The sequence below is a fragment of the Dicentrarchus labrax genome, unplaced genomic scaffold, assembly GCF_905237075.1.
Source record: "Dicentrarchus labrax unplaced genomic scaffold, dlabrax2021, whole genome shotgun sequence".
Classification (NCBI taxonomy): Eukaryota; Metazoa; Chordata; class Actinopteri; family Moronidae; genus Dicentrarchus; species Dicentrarchus labrax.
The window spans coordinates 12,253,309-12,272,482 of record NW_026136701.1 but is presented as its reverse complement, the minus strand read 5'-3'; the positions used below and the strand labels follow the sequence as shown (position 1 = coordinate 12,272,482).

The window sequence follows — 19,174 nt, the reverse complement described above, 5'->3', positions numbered from 1 at the left end:
AGAAATATGCAATGGAAAGCCTTTTTAGTTCCTCTATTATTGTTCCTTATTCTCTTTCCTGCTTCTTTCATTCCTAAACTGATTGAAAAACATGAAAATCTTACTTTACTGTTCTACTTCGGATCCTTGAGATCCTAAACAGATACATTATAAAACCATTAGACCCAGGAATAGATAAACACAGAAACAGGTCATTATATATATATAAATTTATTTATTGCCATTAAAGAAATATATTTAAACAATAAATTTAAAATGATACAAAAATATTCTATTTATTGACCGTAAAAAAAATGCATTCAATTCATCTTGTGTGTCTTTGTGTCTTGAAGCTGATTTCCTCAGATGATCTCCACGTTGCTCAGTGTCTTCTATTTAGAAAGACAAAAAGGAAAACATTTAAAATCACATATGATTGTTGCAGTATGACTCAGTACTGATGGCTGTTGTCTCTTTGAGCACAGACAGTGGTTCAATAGAGTCATTAACTTACTGTGTTATAGACTCCATGGCATCTTTCACCCACTTTTTGTCAGGATCGGCACAGAGAAGTTTTTTTTTCGCAGTCCTGAAACTGTATTTAGATGAGGGAAGAGGGTAAGACAGAGTTGGCCTTTCTGTTTGTTAAAGTATAGTGTCTGTTTTTTTCAGATGTACTGATTTTATTTTCTTACATTACTGCCTTGATGTTGCAGAAACCTGTGTCCTTCTGGATTTGATAGCTTTTCAGCACTTTCACTGGGACTGGATGTTCATGGTACTGTGTGCAGCAAAACCTCCCAGGACCTTTAAAAAATAGACATTACAAACATGTCAACAAAAAAAGAGTAACATTAGTAACATTGTACTTCTTTTGAACTACTGACTTGTGAAATCAGTAGTCTCTAGACAAATACAGGCAACAACTGGTGTTATCTTGAATCAATAGTGAAATGTAGAATCCTGTAACTTATCCAATAGTTGTGGAAATGTACTTACTGCTTTCACCCAGCGCCACAAGGAGCACCATGATGGAGACACACACAGCCACCTTTGCCATCAGCTTCTCTTCTGCAGTGAATCAACTTTCTGATCTGGATACTCAAAAGAAATGAATTGATAACGTTTACTCCTGGCAGTGAAGTTTAAATACTCTGTAAAAGGTAATGTCCCACACAAACCAGGAACTACTGGAAACACCAATTCAGGTCACATGGGAAATGTCACCGCGTACTTTTACCCACAGTGCTACAAAAACCCCTTTTTGCGGGAATGACGAAACAAATGTGTGCCACATATCTTTAAAAAAAGATCCTGGCATGACGTTATACTGATGAAGAAATACTATAAAACATTAATGAATGTAAACACTAATGGGCAGAGTCAGCACCTTTACAATGATATGTGTATTATTAATTCAACTGTATTCAATAAGCAGCGGTGGAATGTAACTAAGTGCATTTACCTAGGTACTACACAAAATTTTAGGTATTTGTACTTCATTTGAATTGCTTAAATGTTATGATACCACTGTGCTTTATGATTCAACTCCACTATATTTATTTGAGAGCTGTAGTTGCTAGATACTTTGCATATTCAAATTTAACTCACAAAACGTGATCAGCTTATAAAATATGACACATTTTCAAAAATGAAACTCCCAACTGCACATAAAGTGGTTACACTTTGCTACTCCTACAACTATAACATTAAAATGCTGATTTCACATAAACGTATCAATAATAATAATATAATTTACAATAATATAACACTGACAGGTGTTTTGCTTCATAATGAGTCCTATTATGATAACTATATTATACTGATGATAGTTGTTGAATACTTATACTTACTATAATTTGAACCCAGTACTTTCGTACTTAAGTCCTTAATATCTGAATATATACATACAGCACTGTTATTGATAGGGTAGTCTCAGTTTTTCGAAGAGAGACCCAAGAACAAGAATTATGCATCGTACACAACAATATAATAGTTTGACGTAAACCTCAGACCACACTGTAACATCCTGCTGACCTTGTTGCTGCATACAGACAACAGTATGAGGCAATATAGAAAATACTTTTTGTCTGGAATTATGACTGCATATTGTATTTATTGTCCTTATTATCATCTATATTGAGTTTATAATTTGTCAGTTGGCACTCCTTGTTTACAGTCCACATTATTATCATTATGTATTATTTTTCATTCAAATGTTTATTAAGGGCATCATTCTATACAATCTATGAAACAAAGTCCTTGTTTCACATTCACAGAAGACATCTTGACACAGCAGGAAGGTATAAAACTAAACTTGGTGATAGCTCAATTCCATTTAGCTACTTCAGTTCCAGGTCCTGGTATTGTTCACACTTTCCTACTAAGTCCAAATGTCTGCCGTGAAACAGGTCAATTACAGGTCTGACTCTACTGTACAGTCAAACCTTAATGACTGATTATTGTAAGCACAGGGGTCCTAAAGGAACTCTATACATGTTCAGTAGTCGCTATCAAATTTTAATAAGTATCAGACTGTCTTTGTTGTTTCAGATGATTAATTTGTATATTTCTCCACGCTGTGCCCCTTGGGTTTTGAGTGGGCTGCGAAAAAATGGTCTATTGAAAGGTCTGCCTAACCCCCTTCTTCTTTCTGTGTGTAGGTGTCCATTTGATGTCTTGTTCTTACAGAAACCTGGTTTCCTTTCACTAAAGGATAGCTTCACATTTTATACAGTCTTATTTAAAGCATTACTCCCTTGCCCACATTGAAAAGACTGCAACTCATAGTAACTTCAGCTAAATGAGCCCACCAGTTTACGTCTAGTCTGAACAGGAAGGACGATTTACAGTGACCAATACCTCTTTTGGTATTGGTGTACCTTTGGTGGACATGTGAGTACCAAGATTTGTATCACTTTGTAGGTACAACAGAGGAATAAAAGTTCAATAATTATATAAGCTGAGTTACAAACTTGAAACATTGCAGGAAATTAAATAGTTATGTGCTTTAAACGCAATGTGGTTTTGGTGGAAAGTTCATGATGAACAATTAGACTGACATTAACTGTATCGTGACCTATTTTAGTGGTCTCTGTGTACTTTTTTCCTGTGATGTTAGTTCTCAAGTATATAACAAGTCTTCCTCTGACCCAGAAAAGAACCTCCGTATAACCTCAAAGCAACCTACTTGTTGCAGCTCACAAGTCAGTGAACACTGAGTTCTTTAGTGAAACCTCATCCTTTGTGAAGTCTTTTTCTGAAACTTATTTTAAATTGTTTGCTTTAATGCAAGGTATTGGGCCATTAACCGTAGCATGTGCATGGTGAGTGTCATTAACAAAGGAACCACACCTTCGTAACTTCCCATGTTGCACTGGCTTTACGGGACTAACACGTGTGACCCAACACCCATATTTGTCTACTGAATTAATTAATTAGATGTTTGACTTTTTATTTTTTGGTCAACATGCCAAGGGATACACTGATTTCTTGTTATATTCTGTGTTATTGTATTTTGTTCATGTGCTGAAGCATATTACAAGAATCATGGTTATTTATTTAATGATAAAGGATAAGGATTCAGTGACATAATCTAATTTATATTGACAGAAAATTCCTTGAAATGACAACACTGAATGATTATCCTGGTTATTTTTATTTTCTTCCACTGCAACTTGATCTTTAACTACATTTCTACGTAGTTCGAGTTTTTCAAATTGATATGATCTTGTTATGTTATAATAAACGCACATGCAAATTTTTATTTTAATTTTAACTTTAAAGATGAACTCTGCCCTTCTCCTTTTTCTATGATTGGGGAAAGGGAGGGGGATTTTCTGGTGTTATACTTCTTGTGTGGGCAGATTTTTGCCTCTTCCGAGTGGAAATTTCCTGTTTGAGGAATATAAAAGGCTGCTGTGATCACAAGCTTGTCACCACAACCTCTTTAGCTCCACCTGAGGACAGACGAGACAACAGCTCAGCTCAGAGTCACTGCACAACACAGAGGGAGACATGGTGTCAATCAAAGCTACAGTGATGGGGATCACGCTCCTCACCTTTTGTCTGCTGATCACAGACACATCAGCAGGTATGTAGTCTACTGGGTTCCTCTCTTAAGTCCATCTCTTTCTTTTTAATTCTTTTTTTTTTTTTTTTTTGGTTTGTTGATTTAGCTTCATACATCCATACAAATCAGGTCATAGCCAGATGCATTTCTCTCACTTGACTTTTATTTTAATTTTATAATCAAATTTTTCTCTTGTTTCACAGCCCGTGGCGGATGTTGTCTAAGTTACTCGAAAGGCAAAATACCATTTTCTGCAATCAAGGGGTACTCAGTTCAGACTGTCACAGGGATCTGTCCCATCAGTGCCATCATGTGAGTATCAGTAGCATGATGTTAATATTTTTCTAGTAGAGAATAAATAACACATAAGTTAAGTGAATCATTTTTTAAATTTCTTTTCTTTTTATAGTTTCCACACAAGGAGGGGTCCAGCATGCACCAATCCTGGTTTGGACTGGGTGATGACCTATGTCAACCGCTTAAGGTAAGATTTATAGAAAAGAAATTGTGCAACATACCAAACAAACAGTATAATTCTGTAGGCTGTGAAATGTATTTTTACGAGAGTGTGGCTAAAACTATAACTTGATCAATTTTCATTGCAGGAATAAAGCACAAAAGGTTCACCGGGAGACCTCGCAAGCGCACAAATAGAGTTATTCTGCTTTTTGAAGAGAGACGGTGGAGAAAACCTGCAGCAAAAGAAAAAAAAAAGATGTTTCCTTATGTTTTATATGTCTCTTTGCCTGTGTCTATTTTTTTATATTGTTTTTATATAAGATCTTGTATTTGTATATATTGTTATCTTGTAATTAATTGATTAAAGTTTTGTTATGAAAAGAATCAGTTGTCTAATGAATGCTTTTGTGGCCTCACATTAAATGGGAATTTTAATATGAGCTGAGTCTCATAATAAAAACACTCCTCTGTTGAACTGTGAATTCCACACGTGTAAATTTCCTCGACAGCATTCCACTACGTTATCTTAACTTCCTTGTTTACACTCTCACGGGGGAAACTTCCAGCTCTGGAAGTTTTGTGTCCCATGGTTTAAATCTGGCAAATAATTAAACACCGAGTGGTGAAACTCCTGTGAGATCATCAAGAGGAAGTTATGGGAGAACTGTATATTTGAAGCAGGTAGTAGAACAGGTTTTTCAATGCTGACACTAAGCTGACATCAGCTGTAATGAAGTGTAATGCGTTTTGTTTTAGAGGTCAAGGTGTGTCAGTATGTCCTATCACTGAGGAAGTATCAGCTCCTGAAAAACAATTTCAAGTGTTTTTAAAAATATTGATCTCCTAAACTTCCACTTAATTTTAAAGTAAAATATATTCCCCATGATTTGTTAGGCTACCACATATGATACTCACAATGATTTAAATATTCAAATCCAAGGTGTCATATTTTTGTTTGCACCATTACATCAAATGGTTTTTAAAAAAGAAAGATGTTTTGCATTATTCAAACACATTTTCCCATAGCCCATCGTGACATATTTGTTTGTTTTTTGGAAAATCTTGGATTTTTTTCCCCCGAGAAATTAAAGTAATGACGCAAAAAAGACAACCAATGAAAAGACTCAATCTTGTCTTATTTTGAAAGCTTAGAGTTAGAGTATTAAACTTGGCCACGTGTGACAATAATGAAATAATGGTAAATGATTAAACAATAATAATAGCAGAGTACAAAATAAGCACACGTAGAAGCCAACATAAACTAACAGTTATACCAGAACAAACAAGTCTATAGCATCAAAACCACAGAGTGAACTACACTGAGTGAGACGTGGTATGTTTTTATTTGCAAAATATAGAATGTATTATTTGTTATTTTAAAAGTTAGGCTACATTGCTCAACACTTGACAGGACTTTTAAATGTATGTTCTGGAGATAAAGTCATTAGCACAGGGGAACCACCTGAACATTTGATTTTAAAAAACAATGAATTGTTTTCAACTTTATACAGTTTGAAACTGAGCAACTTCCTCTCATCTCTCTGTGTGTAACTGTATAAAAGAGCAGTGCAGCTTGAGATTACATGAAAGGGCAGCTTTCTACTTGCAGATGAGACAGGAAGCAGTAACATTAAGCACCACCAAAAAACAATCAATAGTCCTCCTATTAATCCTTTTGAAACTAAGCTGTATGTCAGGGTGCTACTGAGGTGAAGTTATGCAGCTTGTCAATATAAATTCAGATTCTTGAAAAAAAATGAAAAAAATAAAATTATGATAATAATGTGCCGCTTGTAGCCCTGGTAGAAACTTTCATGATAACTAAAAATTAAAATTAAAAAAAATAAATAAATAAATTGCAGGCAGGATGTAATAATAAATTCCTATTACGTATTCTGATAAAGTCGGTGGTTTCAGAACCTATTCAGGACTAATAGGTAAAAAGAGAATAATACACCTAAAGAGTATTTAAGGACTTTGGTGTATTAATGATTAAATCCTGTTTCTATCCACCTTCAAACATATTCATATTTCTCTTTGATAACATGATTAATGGATTCTGTTACTGAATATCTCCATCTTAATAAACTGGTAGTTCTTAAAACACTTTAAATATTCAAAACCAAATATTCAAAAGAGATTATACAAATCTAAATTCTAAATCAAAGTCAATAAATAAATAAAATGCTGTAAAAATAAATAATGACCTGATTACTGTTATTTACTTTCTGTGAAAACAACTTCATGTCCATTTCCACAATAATTAGTCTGAACGATCCTCTCGTATATGAGGTTGTCTCAAACCTCTCTGAACACTAGATGGCGGTAGAATCACTTCAAAGAAGACATGCTGTGCCCTCGAAAAATGTCAGCAACACGTCTATAGTTTTGCTGTTTCAGTGCTACTGTGAGTGAAAATGTGTCCTCTCACACCATGACAATGTTCGGTGCTAGATCACACAGTGATGTGGACTTTTAGCCGCGTCTGCACACAACTTCATTCTCTTTAAACACCACCACATTTACACAACTTAACATCTGCTCATCATGAGTGGATTTTGGGGTCTTTTTTTTTCGACTAAAAATTTTAATATTATCATGGATGTCACTTTATATTAAAGTCTAGGCCATCAGCTGTAGCTGTTGGCAACACCAACAAAGCTGAAAAAGCGAACAAATGAGTGTTTTCTCCTGTCGCATGAATCCATCCCAAATGACAGTCTGGAGCCACGCTCGCAGCCACTATTACATCACCTCCACTGTTCTGCACCACTGTACAGAGTGCTTTTCTATGAATAATACAGAGAGACCAGGGAGAGAGGGACATGGACATGGGGCTTGGTTACTAAATGAAAGAGGGAGTACTTAAGGTTAGAAAAGGGTGATAGAGACTAAAGATTTGAATTGGAGGGATATTCTGGAGAGAAACATGAGAATATGAGTTATATGTGTAATGATAGTAAATAACCACATCAGACACTAATGCATGGATCCTGATTTAACTTTATTGAATGAATGAATTAATCTTTTTTCGAGCGTCAGCACTTCATGAGAACATAAAACACATTCCTACATATGCTGTATATCAACTGTGTGTTTACATTACATGAATTACAGATACGGGGCACAGTGTCAGAGAGTTGTTACAGACGGGTGCAATGAGAAATGGCAGCGGCATGGCCAGTCCCAGACTGTCTGAAGGAAGACAAGGTTATAGACTGTGTTTTCCCATGAGGGAGCAGGCTGCTTTAGTATAGAAAGAAAATAACATATTGCACTCTGAGATCAGCAGACAGGTCCTCTGTCATAGCATACGTGCGCACACGCACACACACACAGAGGCAGACAGGAAACCAGACATTCTCTCATGAAACTCAAACACAGATAATGAGAAGTGCTCAGTCTGAAAGGTGAAAACAATCTTCCTTCTGCATTTGAAAATTGCTCATATCCTAACACTTTTGCAGCGCCACCAGGAAGAATTATTATACAAGATATTCTAAAAACTAGAAAATAATTTTGCTATAATCTTTTTACCTTTTTCGTTTCCCCATGTTCTCCCTCTCTTTGTCACTTGTTCATTCTTGCCAGCACAGACGCACAGTTAACACAGAGTTAACTGGGCTCAGTGTATAATTAGACAAACAAAAAAGAGAGGGATGAAACATCTAAAGGAGAAGACTCCAAATGATTACACATTCACTCCGCTTCCTTCCCCCTTGCTGCACACATAACCACCAATTAGAGGAGAAAAGAGGAGGATGAGGACAAGCAAGCAGCCAGAAGTCTATTTGTGTCTCTATCTCTATCTCTCTCTCTCTCTCTTTCTCTCTCTTTCTCTCTCTCTCTCTCTTCCCCCTGAAGACTCCTAGCGCCAGGGAGGGAGGAAGAGAGAAGAAAATAGAAGTGAAAAACAAGAAGTATATAAATAAAGAAATCAGAGTGTTTCACATCCGGTCGGCTGATTGGCTGAGACACGAGTCAGGCAGATCTGGGCCACAGTTGCACTCATTGTTCAGTGAGCTTTTCTACACAGTCCAACCCAGCGACAGCAATGAATGTTGATTGTGACCTTTGGTCTTTGGGTACAGTGGAAACAGAGTGTCACTTTTGTGCATGTGTGTCTTCGTCTCTGAGATTTGCATGCGCCCACTTGCCCTTTTGTTCATTTTTCGCTCGTTCCTGACGTCGTCAGAGCAAGCCGCGGGGCACAGTCAACGGTCGATGGTTTTTATGTGATCCATACCAAACTCACCGACAGCGTTGAATGTTCACCGAGGCAAGCGGGACAGCGGCTGTGAGCGGGAGCCGAGTTGACAGAAAGGCAGCAGGGGAGGGGGAGGGGAAGAGTGGAGGAGGGAGGACAGACAAGCGGGGGACAGGGACAGAGCAGAGGACATCGCTCAAACCACGGAGGTCAGGTCGCACAGCAGAGGGACATAATGACGCAGGACAGTGGCAGAATGAGTCCACTGTCCACAGGGCAAAGATGGTTCTGATTACGTTACACATGATCATGTGGTGCGTTTAAGTTGGAACATAAACTGAGAGGATCTGCTTTATTGCATTACCACCATCTCATTAATCAGAGGAATTCAAAGGCTTTCATCTCCAGTTCAAAATAGGCCGCAACAGCATCTGAAACACAGATGAAGAGGAAGTTGTTAGCCCTGATATTGCACAGTATTTTGTCTTTAAAGGAGCAGTTCACCTAAAATTACAATCACAAATTTCCTTTTGAAGTATCTAACTTGTCTTTTCCAAGAGCAAAGTCACTGCTATTTTAAATTCGCCACAACCACCTTGATAGGGACTTCACTTTGTTTGGGATCCAAACACCACCATTATTTTGGGTGAATAAAGACAAATGAAACCAAAAATACACAAGAATTAAGTGGTAAAATGTTGTAATTTGGGTGAACATACCCTTCAGTCAGATGGGAAGAAGTTTTACCAGAAATCGATAATATAAACATTTCACATAAATCCCCAAAAACCTTCGCTCTGTAGTTTGACAATGCTCAGAACAATATTAGAGGACTATATTCAGGCCTTCCACGGTTCTTATGGACATCTAGTCCAGGGAACAATGCTGTGATGTCCTACTGTGCAGCGAAGCTTTTTATTCCCCAGCCATCGCCCAGTCACAGGCTGAGAGCTCCTATTGTCAGAAGCAGGCCATAGCCGGGGAACAACTGCCGACAGTGTCACTGCGCTGCTGCACCGACCGGGGCCTGACGTCTGGACGGTAAATGCTAATCTATAGTCATTCATCGCCCCATTTCATCGGCTTAGGGTGCTGATGTCATTGAGTAGGCTAGACCTGCATCCATTACTCTGCTGAGGGAGGCCGACGTCAGGCTAGCATGATAACACACTGGCTACAATGGATGAGTAATGCGTCACGTTATTGCCGCTATAATTCACAAGGTCATAAAATAGACAATTTGGTTTTTGTCTCGTGAGTATGGTGGGTCTCTGAATGATTGCCTCTGCATTCTTTCATAACATGCTTTCCTTTATGAATATGTCAAAATGTACATATTAATTTGTATGATCACAAAAAAATATGCTAGCCAGTATGTAGTCACATAATGTAGTATAATATTTTAAACCACTAAGTAAATAACATAAAACTCTATAATGCAGAATAAAAAAGGGAGTTTTAGAGCTTTTTAGACTTTTTTCTGCTTACTTTTGTCTGGTTTTAACTGCAGCATGTGAACTAGAAGTCTCTTCTCTCTCAGAGTGAAGCAGACCAGCTCAGATAAGAGACTAAATTCATAAGCCATATTACATCTACCCAACTCCATCACAGTCACACACACACAAACACACACACATACACACACTTACACCTCACCCCACAATGAGACCTAAAATGAAAAATAGGCGGAGGGTCTAGGGAGAGGAGAAAAGGGGGCTTTGCCATGGCAACCCCTGTGTCAGCCAGCCATTTCTTCTTAATCCCCCCCAGTTCAATGTCGCGCCCTCTGAGGGACCCCCTCTCTACAGCTGAATATTTCTTTTGTGTTGAGAGTCTGTGTGTGTGTGTGTGTGTGTGTGTGTGTGTGGGGAGGGAGGGATCACAGAGGTGGGAGGGATTGGGGTTAGAGGGGGGAGATCATAGCTAACCCAGCTTAAATGGGGGGCCAAGCTGCAGGCCACAGAGTCTCAACATTACACCAGGGGTACAAACCAGAGATCAAATCACACACACACACACACACACACACACACACACACACACACACACACACACACACACACACACACACACACACACACACACACACACACACACACACACACACACACACACCCTTAAACACTATATTGATGGAGGGAGATAATCTTTTGAAATAGCAGATAATTACATCATATGGCAAACAGCCGGGCCTTTCCTCCCTGAGCCTATCACCAACAAACCTTGCAGTTTATTTTTTTCCTGCTATCAAACTCTCATAGTTGCTCGCTCTTGCCTGAGCAGGCCGCTCTACATTACTGACAAAAGCGGTTTTGGAGGAGTGGGAGGGGAGAGGCGTCAGCTGCTAGACAAAATTAAAAGGCCTCTATTTGTTCCCGACAATAAATGTGCCCATCTTTGGAGCTCCTCCACAGCTGCAGCCAGATAGGCTTTCATTTCTGACTGTGGACTAATAGAGAGCAATGTCTCCTTCCTCTACTGTAAGCCGATTTAGAGCGCAGGATCAAATGCAAGAGTTTTTTTAGTCATCTCTCTCTGATGCTGCTCCACCGAGAAAGAGGACAAAAGAATGTGACACATAGTGAATATCCAGTAATAGAGAAAGTAGGGATTTTATGAAAATGTTTAAATGATGATGTGAAATATACCTGATGGAAATTATCTTCATGGATTCACTAAAGTCAGCATCAAGAGACACAATATAAACACCTATAGATAAAAGACAAAAGCACATATACACACAAACAGTTAGAGGCAAAGAAATGTACTGATCACTTTTTACAAAAAGCACCACTTTTCTGGGAATCTAACCATCTATTATATAAATTCACAACTAATCAGATTTTCACTAGAAACTTTCCTAATCAACAGACTATTAACGTCCAGTGCATCCTCCGGAAATCCCAAAATGCGCTTCCCCCAAGGCTGAGTGATGGAGGCGGGTGGAGGAAGTGCCAGTGGTGTATCTCTGGGGTGGTCTGATGTGGCCGTGGGCGAGGCTTTAATGTAGCTGCATGTCCACTCCAGTGTATACTGTACATTGTACTAATGACTAACAGACATGCAGTCTGCCTGTAGGGGCCTCACACGCCACTCCATGCCTACACATGCATATGCTCCACTTTAATGGCAGCCTTCAGACTTTATTTGAAGCGTGCTGTGGTGTTCACAAAAAAAACTCCGGATTTTTCATAAGGGAGGAAAAATTCGTCTTTGAGGACCTGCAGTGCCCTCGGCGCAATATTTGACCCCTGTGGTTTGATTATATAAAGTGAGCATTTAAAACAAAATGTGGGTAATTACATTCTGGCTGCTTTGTGGTGATTCTTTTTCTAGTATATATATAAATCTGGGCTGGCCAAACATCTGGCTGGGATATTATATGTGACATTATTTTTAAAAAGTATATTGTCAGGCAACTTAATTTCGATGTCTTTGCAGCTTCAAGCTAAGGTATTTTCTTTTCTTATGTAGCACAACTTTTGCTTAAAATTATACAATGATAGAAAAAATATAAGCTCCATCCTCACAACGGCCACATCTTAGATTTAGACTATCACTACCTAAGCCAAAAAACTGACCTAGCGAGCATTATAAAACAGTAAATGTGCTCCATGCCAATCTAGTCCATTAGAGAGCAAAGGGCACGTTGTAACACAAGGTGCAGAGTCTGTTCAACAAGTGCGCAGACATAAACCAAAAACAAAAGGCACAGAGTTAGTGCCTTGGGACTGATTGGCAGGGTGGGGTCGTTGGGCGACCCTTGACCTTTTTAACCCCGAGGAATGTTGTCGTGCTGGTGCGCGTATTGTTCCAGCCTCCCCGAGGAGCCCCAGCCGAGCATCAGATGAATGGGAATGCTGAATGTTCCTGAGGGCTTCTCCTCCACCACCACCCCCCCCAAAAAAACCCTATTTCTTCCCCTAATCCTTTTCTTTTCTGCTCTTCATCCTAAGACTTCAACAAACAAAAGGTATCAACAGGTCTGAGAGTGCGCTGTCGTTGTCGATCTGAAGTGCACGTGCACGTAGAAAGGCCACTAACGAGGGTGCCAGGCCGACTCTCCTCGCCGACCTGAATGACCAACAAAGATGCAGTAAAAAGGAGTCTAAGAAAACCACACTCCAAAAAAAGCCTTCTTTTCCCTATCACTCATCAAATAAACCACTGTTTTTATTGGTCCACCATCCAGATCTAAGAGATCTCAGTATCTTCAGGCAGTCTGAGAGTCTGGCTCTGGAGGAAGTCACCAGCAGCAGAAGGAGACTGACAGATGAGAGGGCCAGACAGACAATTACTGGCCAGGTATGTCCTTTATACCCACCTAGGGCTGGTCAGAGGAAATGGAGGAATTTATGATGTCATAAAAAAGTGCCAGAAGAGAGGTGCCTGAGAACAGGTTGTCTCTGGAGCTGGAGCCATAAAAGACTCCTGCGGCTTCCGCTCCCTCCCCCTGACTACCACCCGAGATGATAACACCAGACTGAGCGCCAGTGTGTTGGAGCAGCCGAGAGACACAGAAAATGCAATGTATGTGTAAAATTCATCTCTTATGTAAACATGAAATAATAACTAATGATTTAATAATAACTATGTAAATCCCTGAGAACACTAGTGATGGAAAGTAACCAAATACTTTTAGTAAGGTAGTGCTTTTGAGTACTGTTCTTAAGTAGATTTCTGAGGTACTACCCCTTTTCATCTCGTAGATACTTGCTCAATATTTTAGCAGACAATATTTGTCTTTTATATACAAAACACATAATAAGCCCATAAAATATAGTGAATGTGTGTTAAGTAATCAGATTCACTGCCAGCTGAACCACATATAGAGTTTCAAATATACTTAATGCATCAGAACATTAACATTTCTACTTAACATTTTACTGCTAATACTAATTGAGGTTCTACAAAAGCGGTACATTTTACAGTGTAGTACTGCCAACATTACATAAGTAAATGATTTGAATAGTATTATAATAAATAATTTCATCGCTAAATTACTTTTGATCATGTTGATGAAACTGGACTGCTCCAGAATCATTCACATCATCAAAAGCTTTCTTTTATGCTTTTTTCTCTCAATTTCTAACCCTCTCTTTACAGTTTAAAACCACACACAAAAAAACCCTTAACGCAGGAAGCATCTTTAACAAGAGAGGCACCATCTGTCGGCTCAAACTAAGCAGGTGTAAGTAAGAGAAAGCTGAGAACCGTTCTATGTGGACATAAAAAACATTCCACGTAGACATAAAGGATACCCCATCCCTCCTTGCATGCACACACAAACTCAGATCTATACACACAGCACTGCTCTTCCTACCACAAAAAGATAGACACACTCTCATAGTCTCAGTGCTAGTTAAAAAAAGGAAGACAGAAGATGATTATTTGCTCTACAACCTAACTAAGGAGGTTTCCCATTGTAAAAAGGAGTGGCTGCACAGCCCCGTTTCCTTTCATCCCTCTCCTTGAGGCACGCTGCCTTTGTCTCACAGAGGACAGAACAGCCAGCCTCCCGGCTACGCTACACTGGTCAAATACCTGGGAACTACCACTGGCCTGGTGGGAAAAACAACAAGAGGAGGAGGAGGAAGAGAGACAGAAAGAGAGAGGAGTGGGGGATAAGGTGTGAGTGTTAATCTGAGGTGCGGCGAGACTGACCAGCTAAGACAGAAGTGGCTGTTAAATAAAACCTGTTATTAAATCTCAAAAGGAAGGAGGAGGAAGTTGCACCAAGCTGCAGAGAACTATGCACACCTGGTACAAAACTACACTTAAAAAAGATGTTAGACTTGCTGACACTAAAAAAACATGTTATATACATGTTAGAGACTTAAATCATGAATCTTTCCATTTTCAGTTGATGCTCCTCTTTTTTCCCTTATTAAAAAAGGTTACAACTGTAAGTGGGCAATTACCAACTCAAAGGTTAAGAAAGGTGGCTTTTTCTTTCTTTTTTCCTCCTTCCAGTTCTGCACTTTCATGCCAGCTCAGCAGAATGAAGGCAGTTCCTGTATACGAGGTACTGTATAGGGGTGAAGCAAGTTTAAGTCCTCCCCAAACCCTGACCGCAGCCGGCTGAATGTAAAGCTTTACGTTCCAGTCCACACGGCCTGCCTCGACAACCAGACCTCACTGTCGCAGCTCATAAAGCAGAGCTCGAGAGCAGCAGGGTTGTGTTTAAAAGCCAGGGGGAAAGATAAGGCAAAATAAGGACAAATACGAAGGAAAATAAGAATGCACCCATTCAGGAAAGTGTAGAGAAAGGAGTGAAAAGCCCTAGACAAAAGCTCTTTAGCTGAAACTCTGATGGCATGTCTCCAGTACGCTGAATAAGAAAATATACTTTCGGGACAAATTGCAGCAGGAAACTCGCAAGAAAGTGAAAATGCCATTGAGGGATTGTTAAGACCATAATCCTCTCTTCTTATTTCTAGTTTTTGCTTAGCTGTCGAGAGGAAAGCGAGAACCCACAAGTTTATTTTCAAATAGTCCACAAAGAATGCCTGTCATTTCCTGGCGTTCCCCACTTCCATATGAAAGCCTCCTTTTCCTTTAGGAACAATGGGAAAGATTCCAAAATTTCCATGGGGAGTTTCTTGCTTGGCGATACAATAGAAAGCATGTTGTGACAGAATTGAGACAGTCTGTTTCTCTCAGCTGTGAAACGATTGGGACTAATGCAATGTATTTGTTTAACTGTACTTCATGATTAAAGCGGCCTCACAACAACTTTAACATCTCATGAATGAATCTCTGAATCTGTCTTTGACAACTCACTGGGATATCTGTCATATCGAGGATGTTGCAAAAAATCTTGTGAAGAGTGTGGACTTAAAAAAGGTGCTTCTGAAGCATCAAAGTGTTTGGAAAAATGTATAACTTTATTAAGTATACAGGAGGGCTAAAATCTAATGATTTTAACAAGCTTCCCTCACCTCTTAATCTGCGTTTTCGAATCTATAATTTTACCTGTAACACAGATAACACACACAACTAAACACACTCAAACATCCGCCATAAGAGTTTCTTAATTAAGCAAAAGAACTGGTTTAGTACTGGAGTGGAGAGAGTTCAAGTGTCACATGCATCCTGAAAGAGCCAATGGGTTCTTGAAAGCCACCTGGCTTGACCCGAGCAGACCTGGGCCTTTGGCTAGACAGGAGGTCAGAGGTCATCCACTCATCTTGATAGGCAGTATGTCGTGGTGCCTGAGGCAGGGTGCACTACCTAACCTTTCCATTTACCCAACACTGCACACACAGAGAAGCACAAACACACACATATGGCTGCAGGTTCCTGCTGCTGTGAACTCACTCAACCCGTAACTTACTGAATATAGCGCAAGTGTGTGTGTGGTGAACAGCTGCTACAAGATTGGCTGCTTTGGATCCATAGATGTACAATAAAGTCTAAGGTGGAAAAAAGAAGAAAAAAAACAGGCATTAGGGCTAACTCTTACTCTGCGAATGTAGTTCATTAGTATCCACTGGACATCTGTGCTTTTTATGACTTCCAGATGACTCAGAAATATTAAAAAGTTTGCATGTTGTATTTTAATGATTGACAGGAAGGAGGTGGAAGCTAGTGTGGAAGCATTTTTTATCCCTCCCTCCTCATTTGTGTGTTCAATGTTTGATGGCAGCAGGGAAAATAGCTGGGTGTCTGCTGGGAGTCATGTGACGGTGGGAGAAGTGAGATGGGACTCCCTGGTGCTAACAGCATTACACTTTCACTGACTAACAAAAACTATACAAACATTATTTATTCATTCGAGTTGTCGTATGAATTCAGTTGAGAACGAGGCGACAATGGAGGATCCACAGTGATCTGTGGTAGAGAGCCTCTGCCGTGATAGCAGGTTGCTTCTCGACATAATTGCGGGTTGAAGCTGATGAAACTCATCACGTGTGATAATGAGCTATACGGGAATGATGATCATAGCACCAGCAGGAGATAAGAAAAGCCAGCATCCAACCACCCCTCTGCCTACATAACAGTAGCAGGAAGACATCTGCTTTGCTCTGTTCACCCAGCCCATCCTGATAACTCTCTGAGAGCAGCTCCAAACTGAATTAAAGCCCTACAAGAGATATGCACTCGGACATTCGCTGCTCTCTGCTGTGAGGCTGCTGCTCTTTCTCCTCATGAGGGACAAAGTGAATTATATGTAACTCAGCTCTGAGAGGGACGGAAGTGAGGCTTTCACAGAACATCAGCACTCCTCAGCACTGTTCATTCACTGTGCATCTCTCTATTAACATAACTTTTTTTGGAATATGTGCAAGAAATGTAAATAAAAGCAGTTAACTGCCTCCAGTCAGCATTAGGTAAATGTTTGTTTTTCAGTAAAAAGTGTTTTTTTTATTTTATTTTTTTTTATTAAAGCACGCTGTGTACACAATCCATAGCCAGTAAAATGTAGTGCTGCACTAAGCGTCTAGACCTACTATATCCAAATGGCAGGAGAATTTATGGAGACTGCCTCATTAACCTTAAGGCATATTAGTGCTTGGCAGACTAAACACGGCAGCTTCTCCTTAAAGAAAGCCTGTCTCAGCTGCATTTAACCACCTGGAGGGTCAAACCACTGAGTGGCACATTGCGCCATATCGTGCCGAAAAACTTAAGTACGAAACGCTCGTGGTGAAGTGTGTTTATTTGGTCAGTGTGCATCCTCTCAGAGTGCCCACCCTGAAAATGGCAGTCTGGCTGATTTGCCATGTGCCGGAGGCCCAAATTCCGGGAGGAAGTCAGATGCGCAAAGACTGTTTCCGAGAATTCAGGATGCGCAAAGCCATGCCTGTAGCCTACTTGCACTCATTTCAATTCCTGCATTTGAAAAACAACAAAACAAGCAACGTATGCATTATGTTTCCCCGCACCTCTCCACGAAACATTAAATATTTTAATTGCACCCGGTTTTGTTCCCGGTGAGTATTTATTTGCTGGCTTCGTTACGCACCCCATCCACACAGACGGATCACATCATGAGTCACGGCTTGGCGAGAGACGGGTGGCGGCTCTGAATGATCGCTGTCTGTTTTCTGCTCTTCAGGTGTCTCACTCGGATTCTTTTGGGGGGGCAGGAGGGCTGCTTGTAATGTCGATACAATGACAGATGGTCCACACAAAGCCGGCGCGCATTGTTCAGCTGAAAAATAATAGCCACCATTTATCAGTGTTCGCCGACTTTCGGGCCCAATGGAAACAGGAGACTGTCTGGTGAGTGAAATGAATCAAAGTTATATTGTTTGGGAGGCTCCCACCAGGATTCTTTCGGGCTGCACTGGCTGTTTAAACGTGTCATTAAAACTTTCCGAGCGACGGAAACAGCATTTGTCTGTACACTGTGTACCATCGGAGCATGACAAAAGTTGAAGTGTGCATAAAAAAAAGCCCGCACAGACCAATCGGAAATCGCGTTTCTCTCTCTCTCTCTCTCTCTCTCTCTCTCTCTCTCTCTCTCCAGTCACACGGATGCCCTTATGAAATGACCGATGAAAAGACACGCTTTTCTCTCCGCGCTGCATGTTTCACACGCGCCGGATTTGGAGACGCGAAGCCGCCTGATAGAGGTCCCCCGACCCCCGGACCCCATCACACACTGTTCAGCTCAATATCCACACTTTTCCTCAAATAAATGAATGTATAAAAAAGAAGCATCATATCCTTCTGGACTAAAAAAACAGTTTGCACAGATTTCACATCATTTATAGTTTATGCATTTTACATAATGGCATAGGCCTACTTACAACATTTTTTCCCCTTCCTTTCTCCTCCTGTTTTACTCGAGGTGGACTGATGCGGTTTCTTCAAGTCTGCCACAGCGGGTATTTTCACTCTCATCACTTCCGTCCGAGACCGACTCTCCACCGACTGAGCGCCTGCCTGCCTCTCCGATCCACAGATTACGTCTGTTTGAGAGGCAGGAGGGAGGGCATCCGGTTTACAGGGATCACCGGGAGGCCCGGGATTGGCTCAGAGGAGATAGCTTGATAAAATGCCCGTCTGCCATTGGACGGCGGGGTAAGCGGGGATGGGAGGGGACGGGGTGTCGTGTATTATTCAGGAGAAACCGGGTGGGGAGTGGAGGAGGAGGAGGATACTCGGGGCAAAGCGGCATATGCAGACAATGCCCTGTGTCTCAGATATTCAGATTTCATTGGTGGACTCATCCACCACAGTTTATGGGTTGCAATAATCTCTTCATATGGACCAACAGTCAAATTGGAGCACTTATGTTAACCCAAGAGTGTCTGTGGTAGCTATTAGAGTATAATGACCTCAGAGTGCTTAATATAGTCTCTGGGATCACTGTAATAACTCCACAATGGCAATTTCCTATAGGAAAAAATGATGTGACATAGAGAAAACACTTAAATTTCCACCATTACTGCAGTGTGATTCTCTTTTTAGCTTGTCTGTCTCCGTTTGTCCTATTTTAAGATTAC

At 40.3% G+C, this 19,174-nt stretch overlaps 2 protein-coding genes and 1 long non-coding RNA gene across 3 annotated transcripts; 1 reads left to right on the top strand and 2 right to left on the bottom strand.

Annotated features, from left to right (window-relative positions):
• Window positions 1-191: 191 nt before the first annotated feature.
• Window positions 192-1,176, bottom strand: ccl20a.4 (chemokine (C-C motif) ligand 20a, duplicate 4). Its single transcript, XM_051405286.1, has 4 exons — window positions 979-1,176; window positions 675-786; window positions 494-574; window positions 192-371 (listed from the first exon to the last, which is right to left on the bottom strand). The coding sequence occupies exons 1-4, from the start codon at window positions 1,037-1,039 to the stop codon at window positions 362-364; spliced, it is 264 nt and encodes an 87-aa protein (XP_051261246.1). The 5' UTR covers window positions 1,040-1,176; the 3' UTR covers window positions 192-361.
• A 2,728-nt stretch (window positions 1,177-3,904) lies between these two features.
• Window positions 3,905-4,894, top strand: ccl20a.3 (chemokine (C-C motif) ligand 20a, duplicate 3). The gene is made up of 4 exons (XM_051405273.1): window positions 3,905-4,072; window positions 4,255-4,363; window positions 4,461-4,535; window positions 4,657-4,894. The coding sequence occupies exons 1-4, from the start codon at window positions 3,997-3,999 to the stop codon at window positions 4,703-4,705; spliced, it is 309 nt and encodes a 102-aa protein (XP_051261233.1). The 5' UTR covers window positions 3,905-3,996; the 3' UTR covers window positions 4,706-4,894.
• A 2,601-nt stretch (window positions 4,895-7,495) lies between these two features.
• LOC127366431 (uncharacterized) lies at window positions 7,496-18,756 on the bottom strand. Its single transcript, XR_007885312.1, has 3 exons — window positions 18,476-18,756; window positions 11,366-11,426; window positions 7,496-9,148 (listed from the first exon to the last, which is right to left on the bottom strand). It is a non-coding gene; the product is annotated as an uncharacterized LOC127366431 (long non-coding RNA).
• Between the last annotated feature and the right edge of the window lie 418 nt (window positions 18,757-19,174).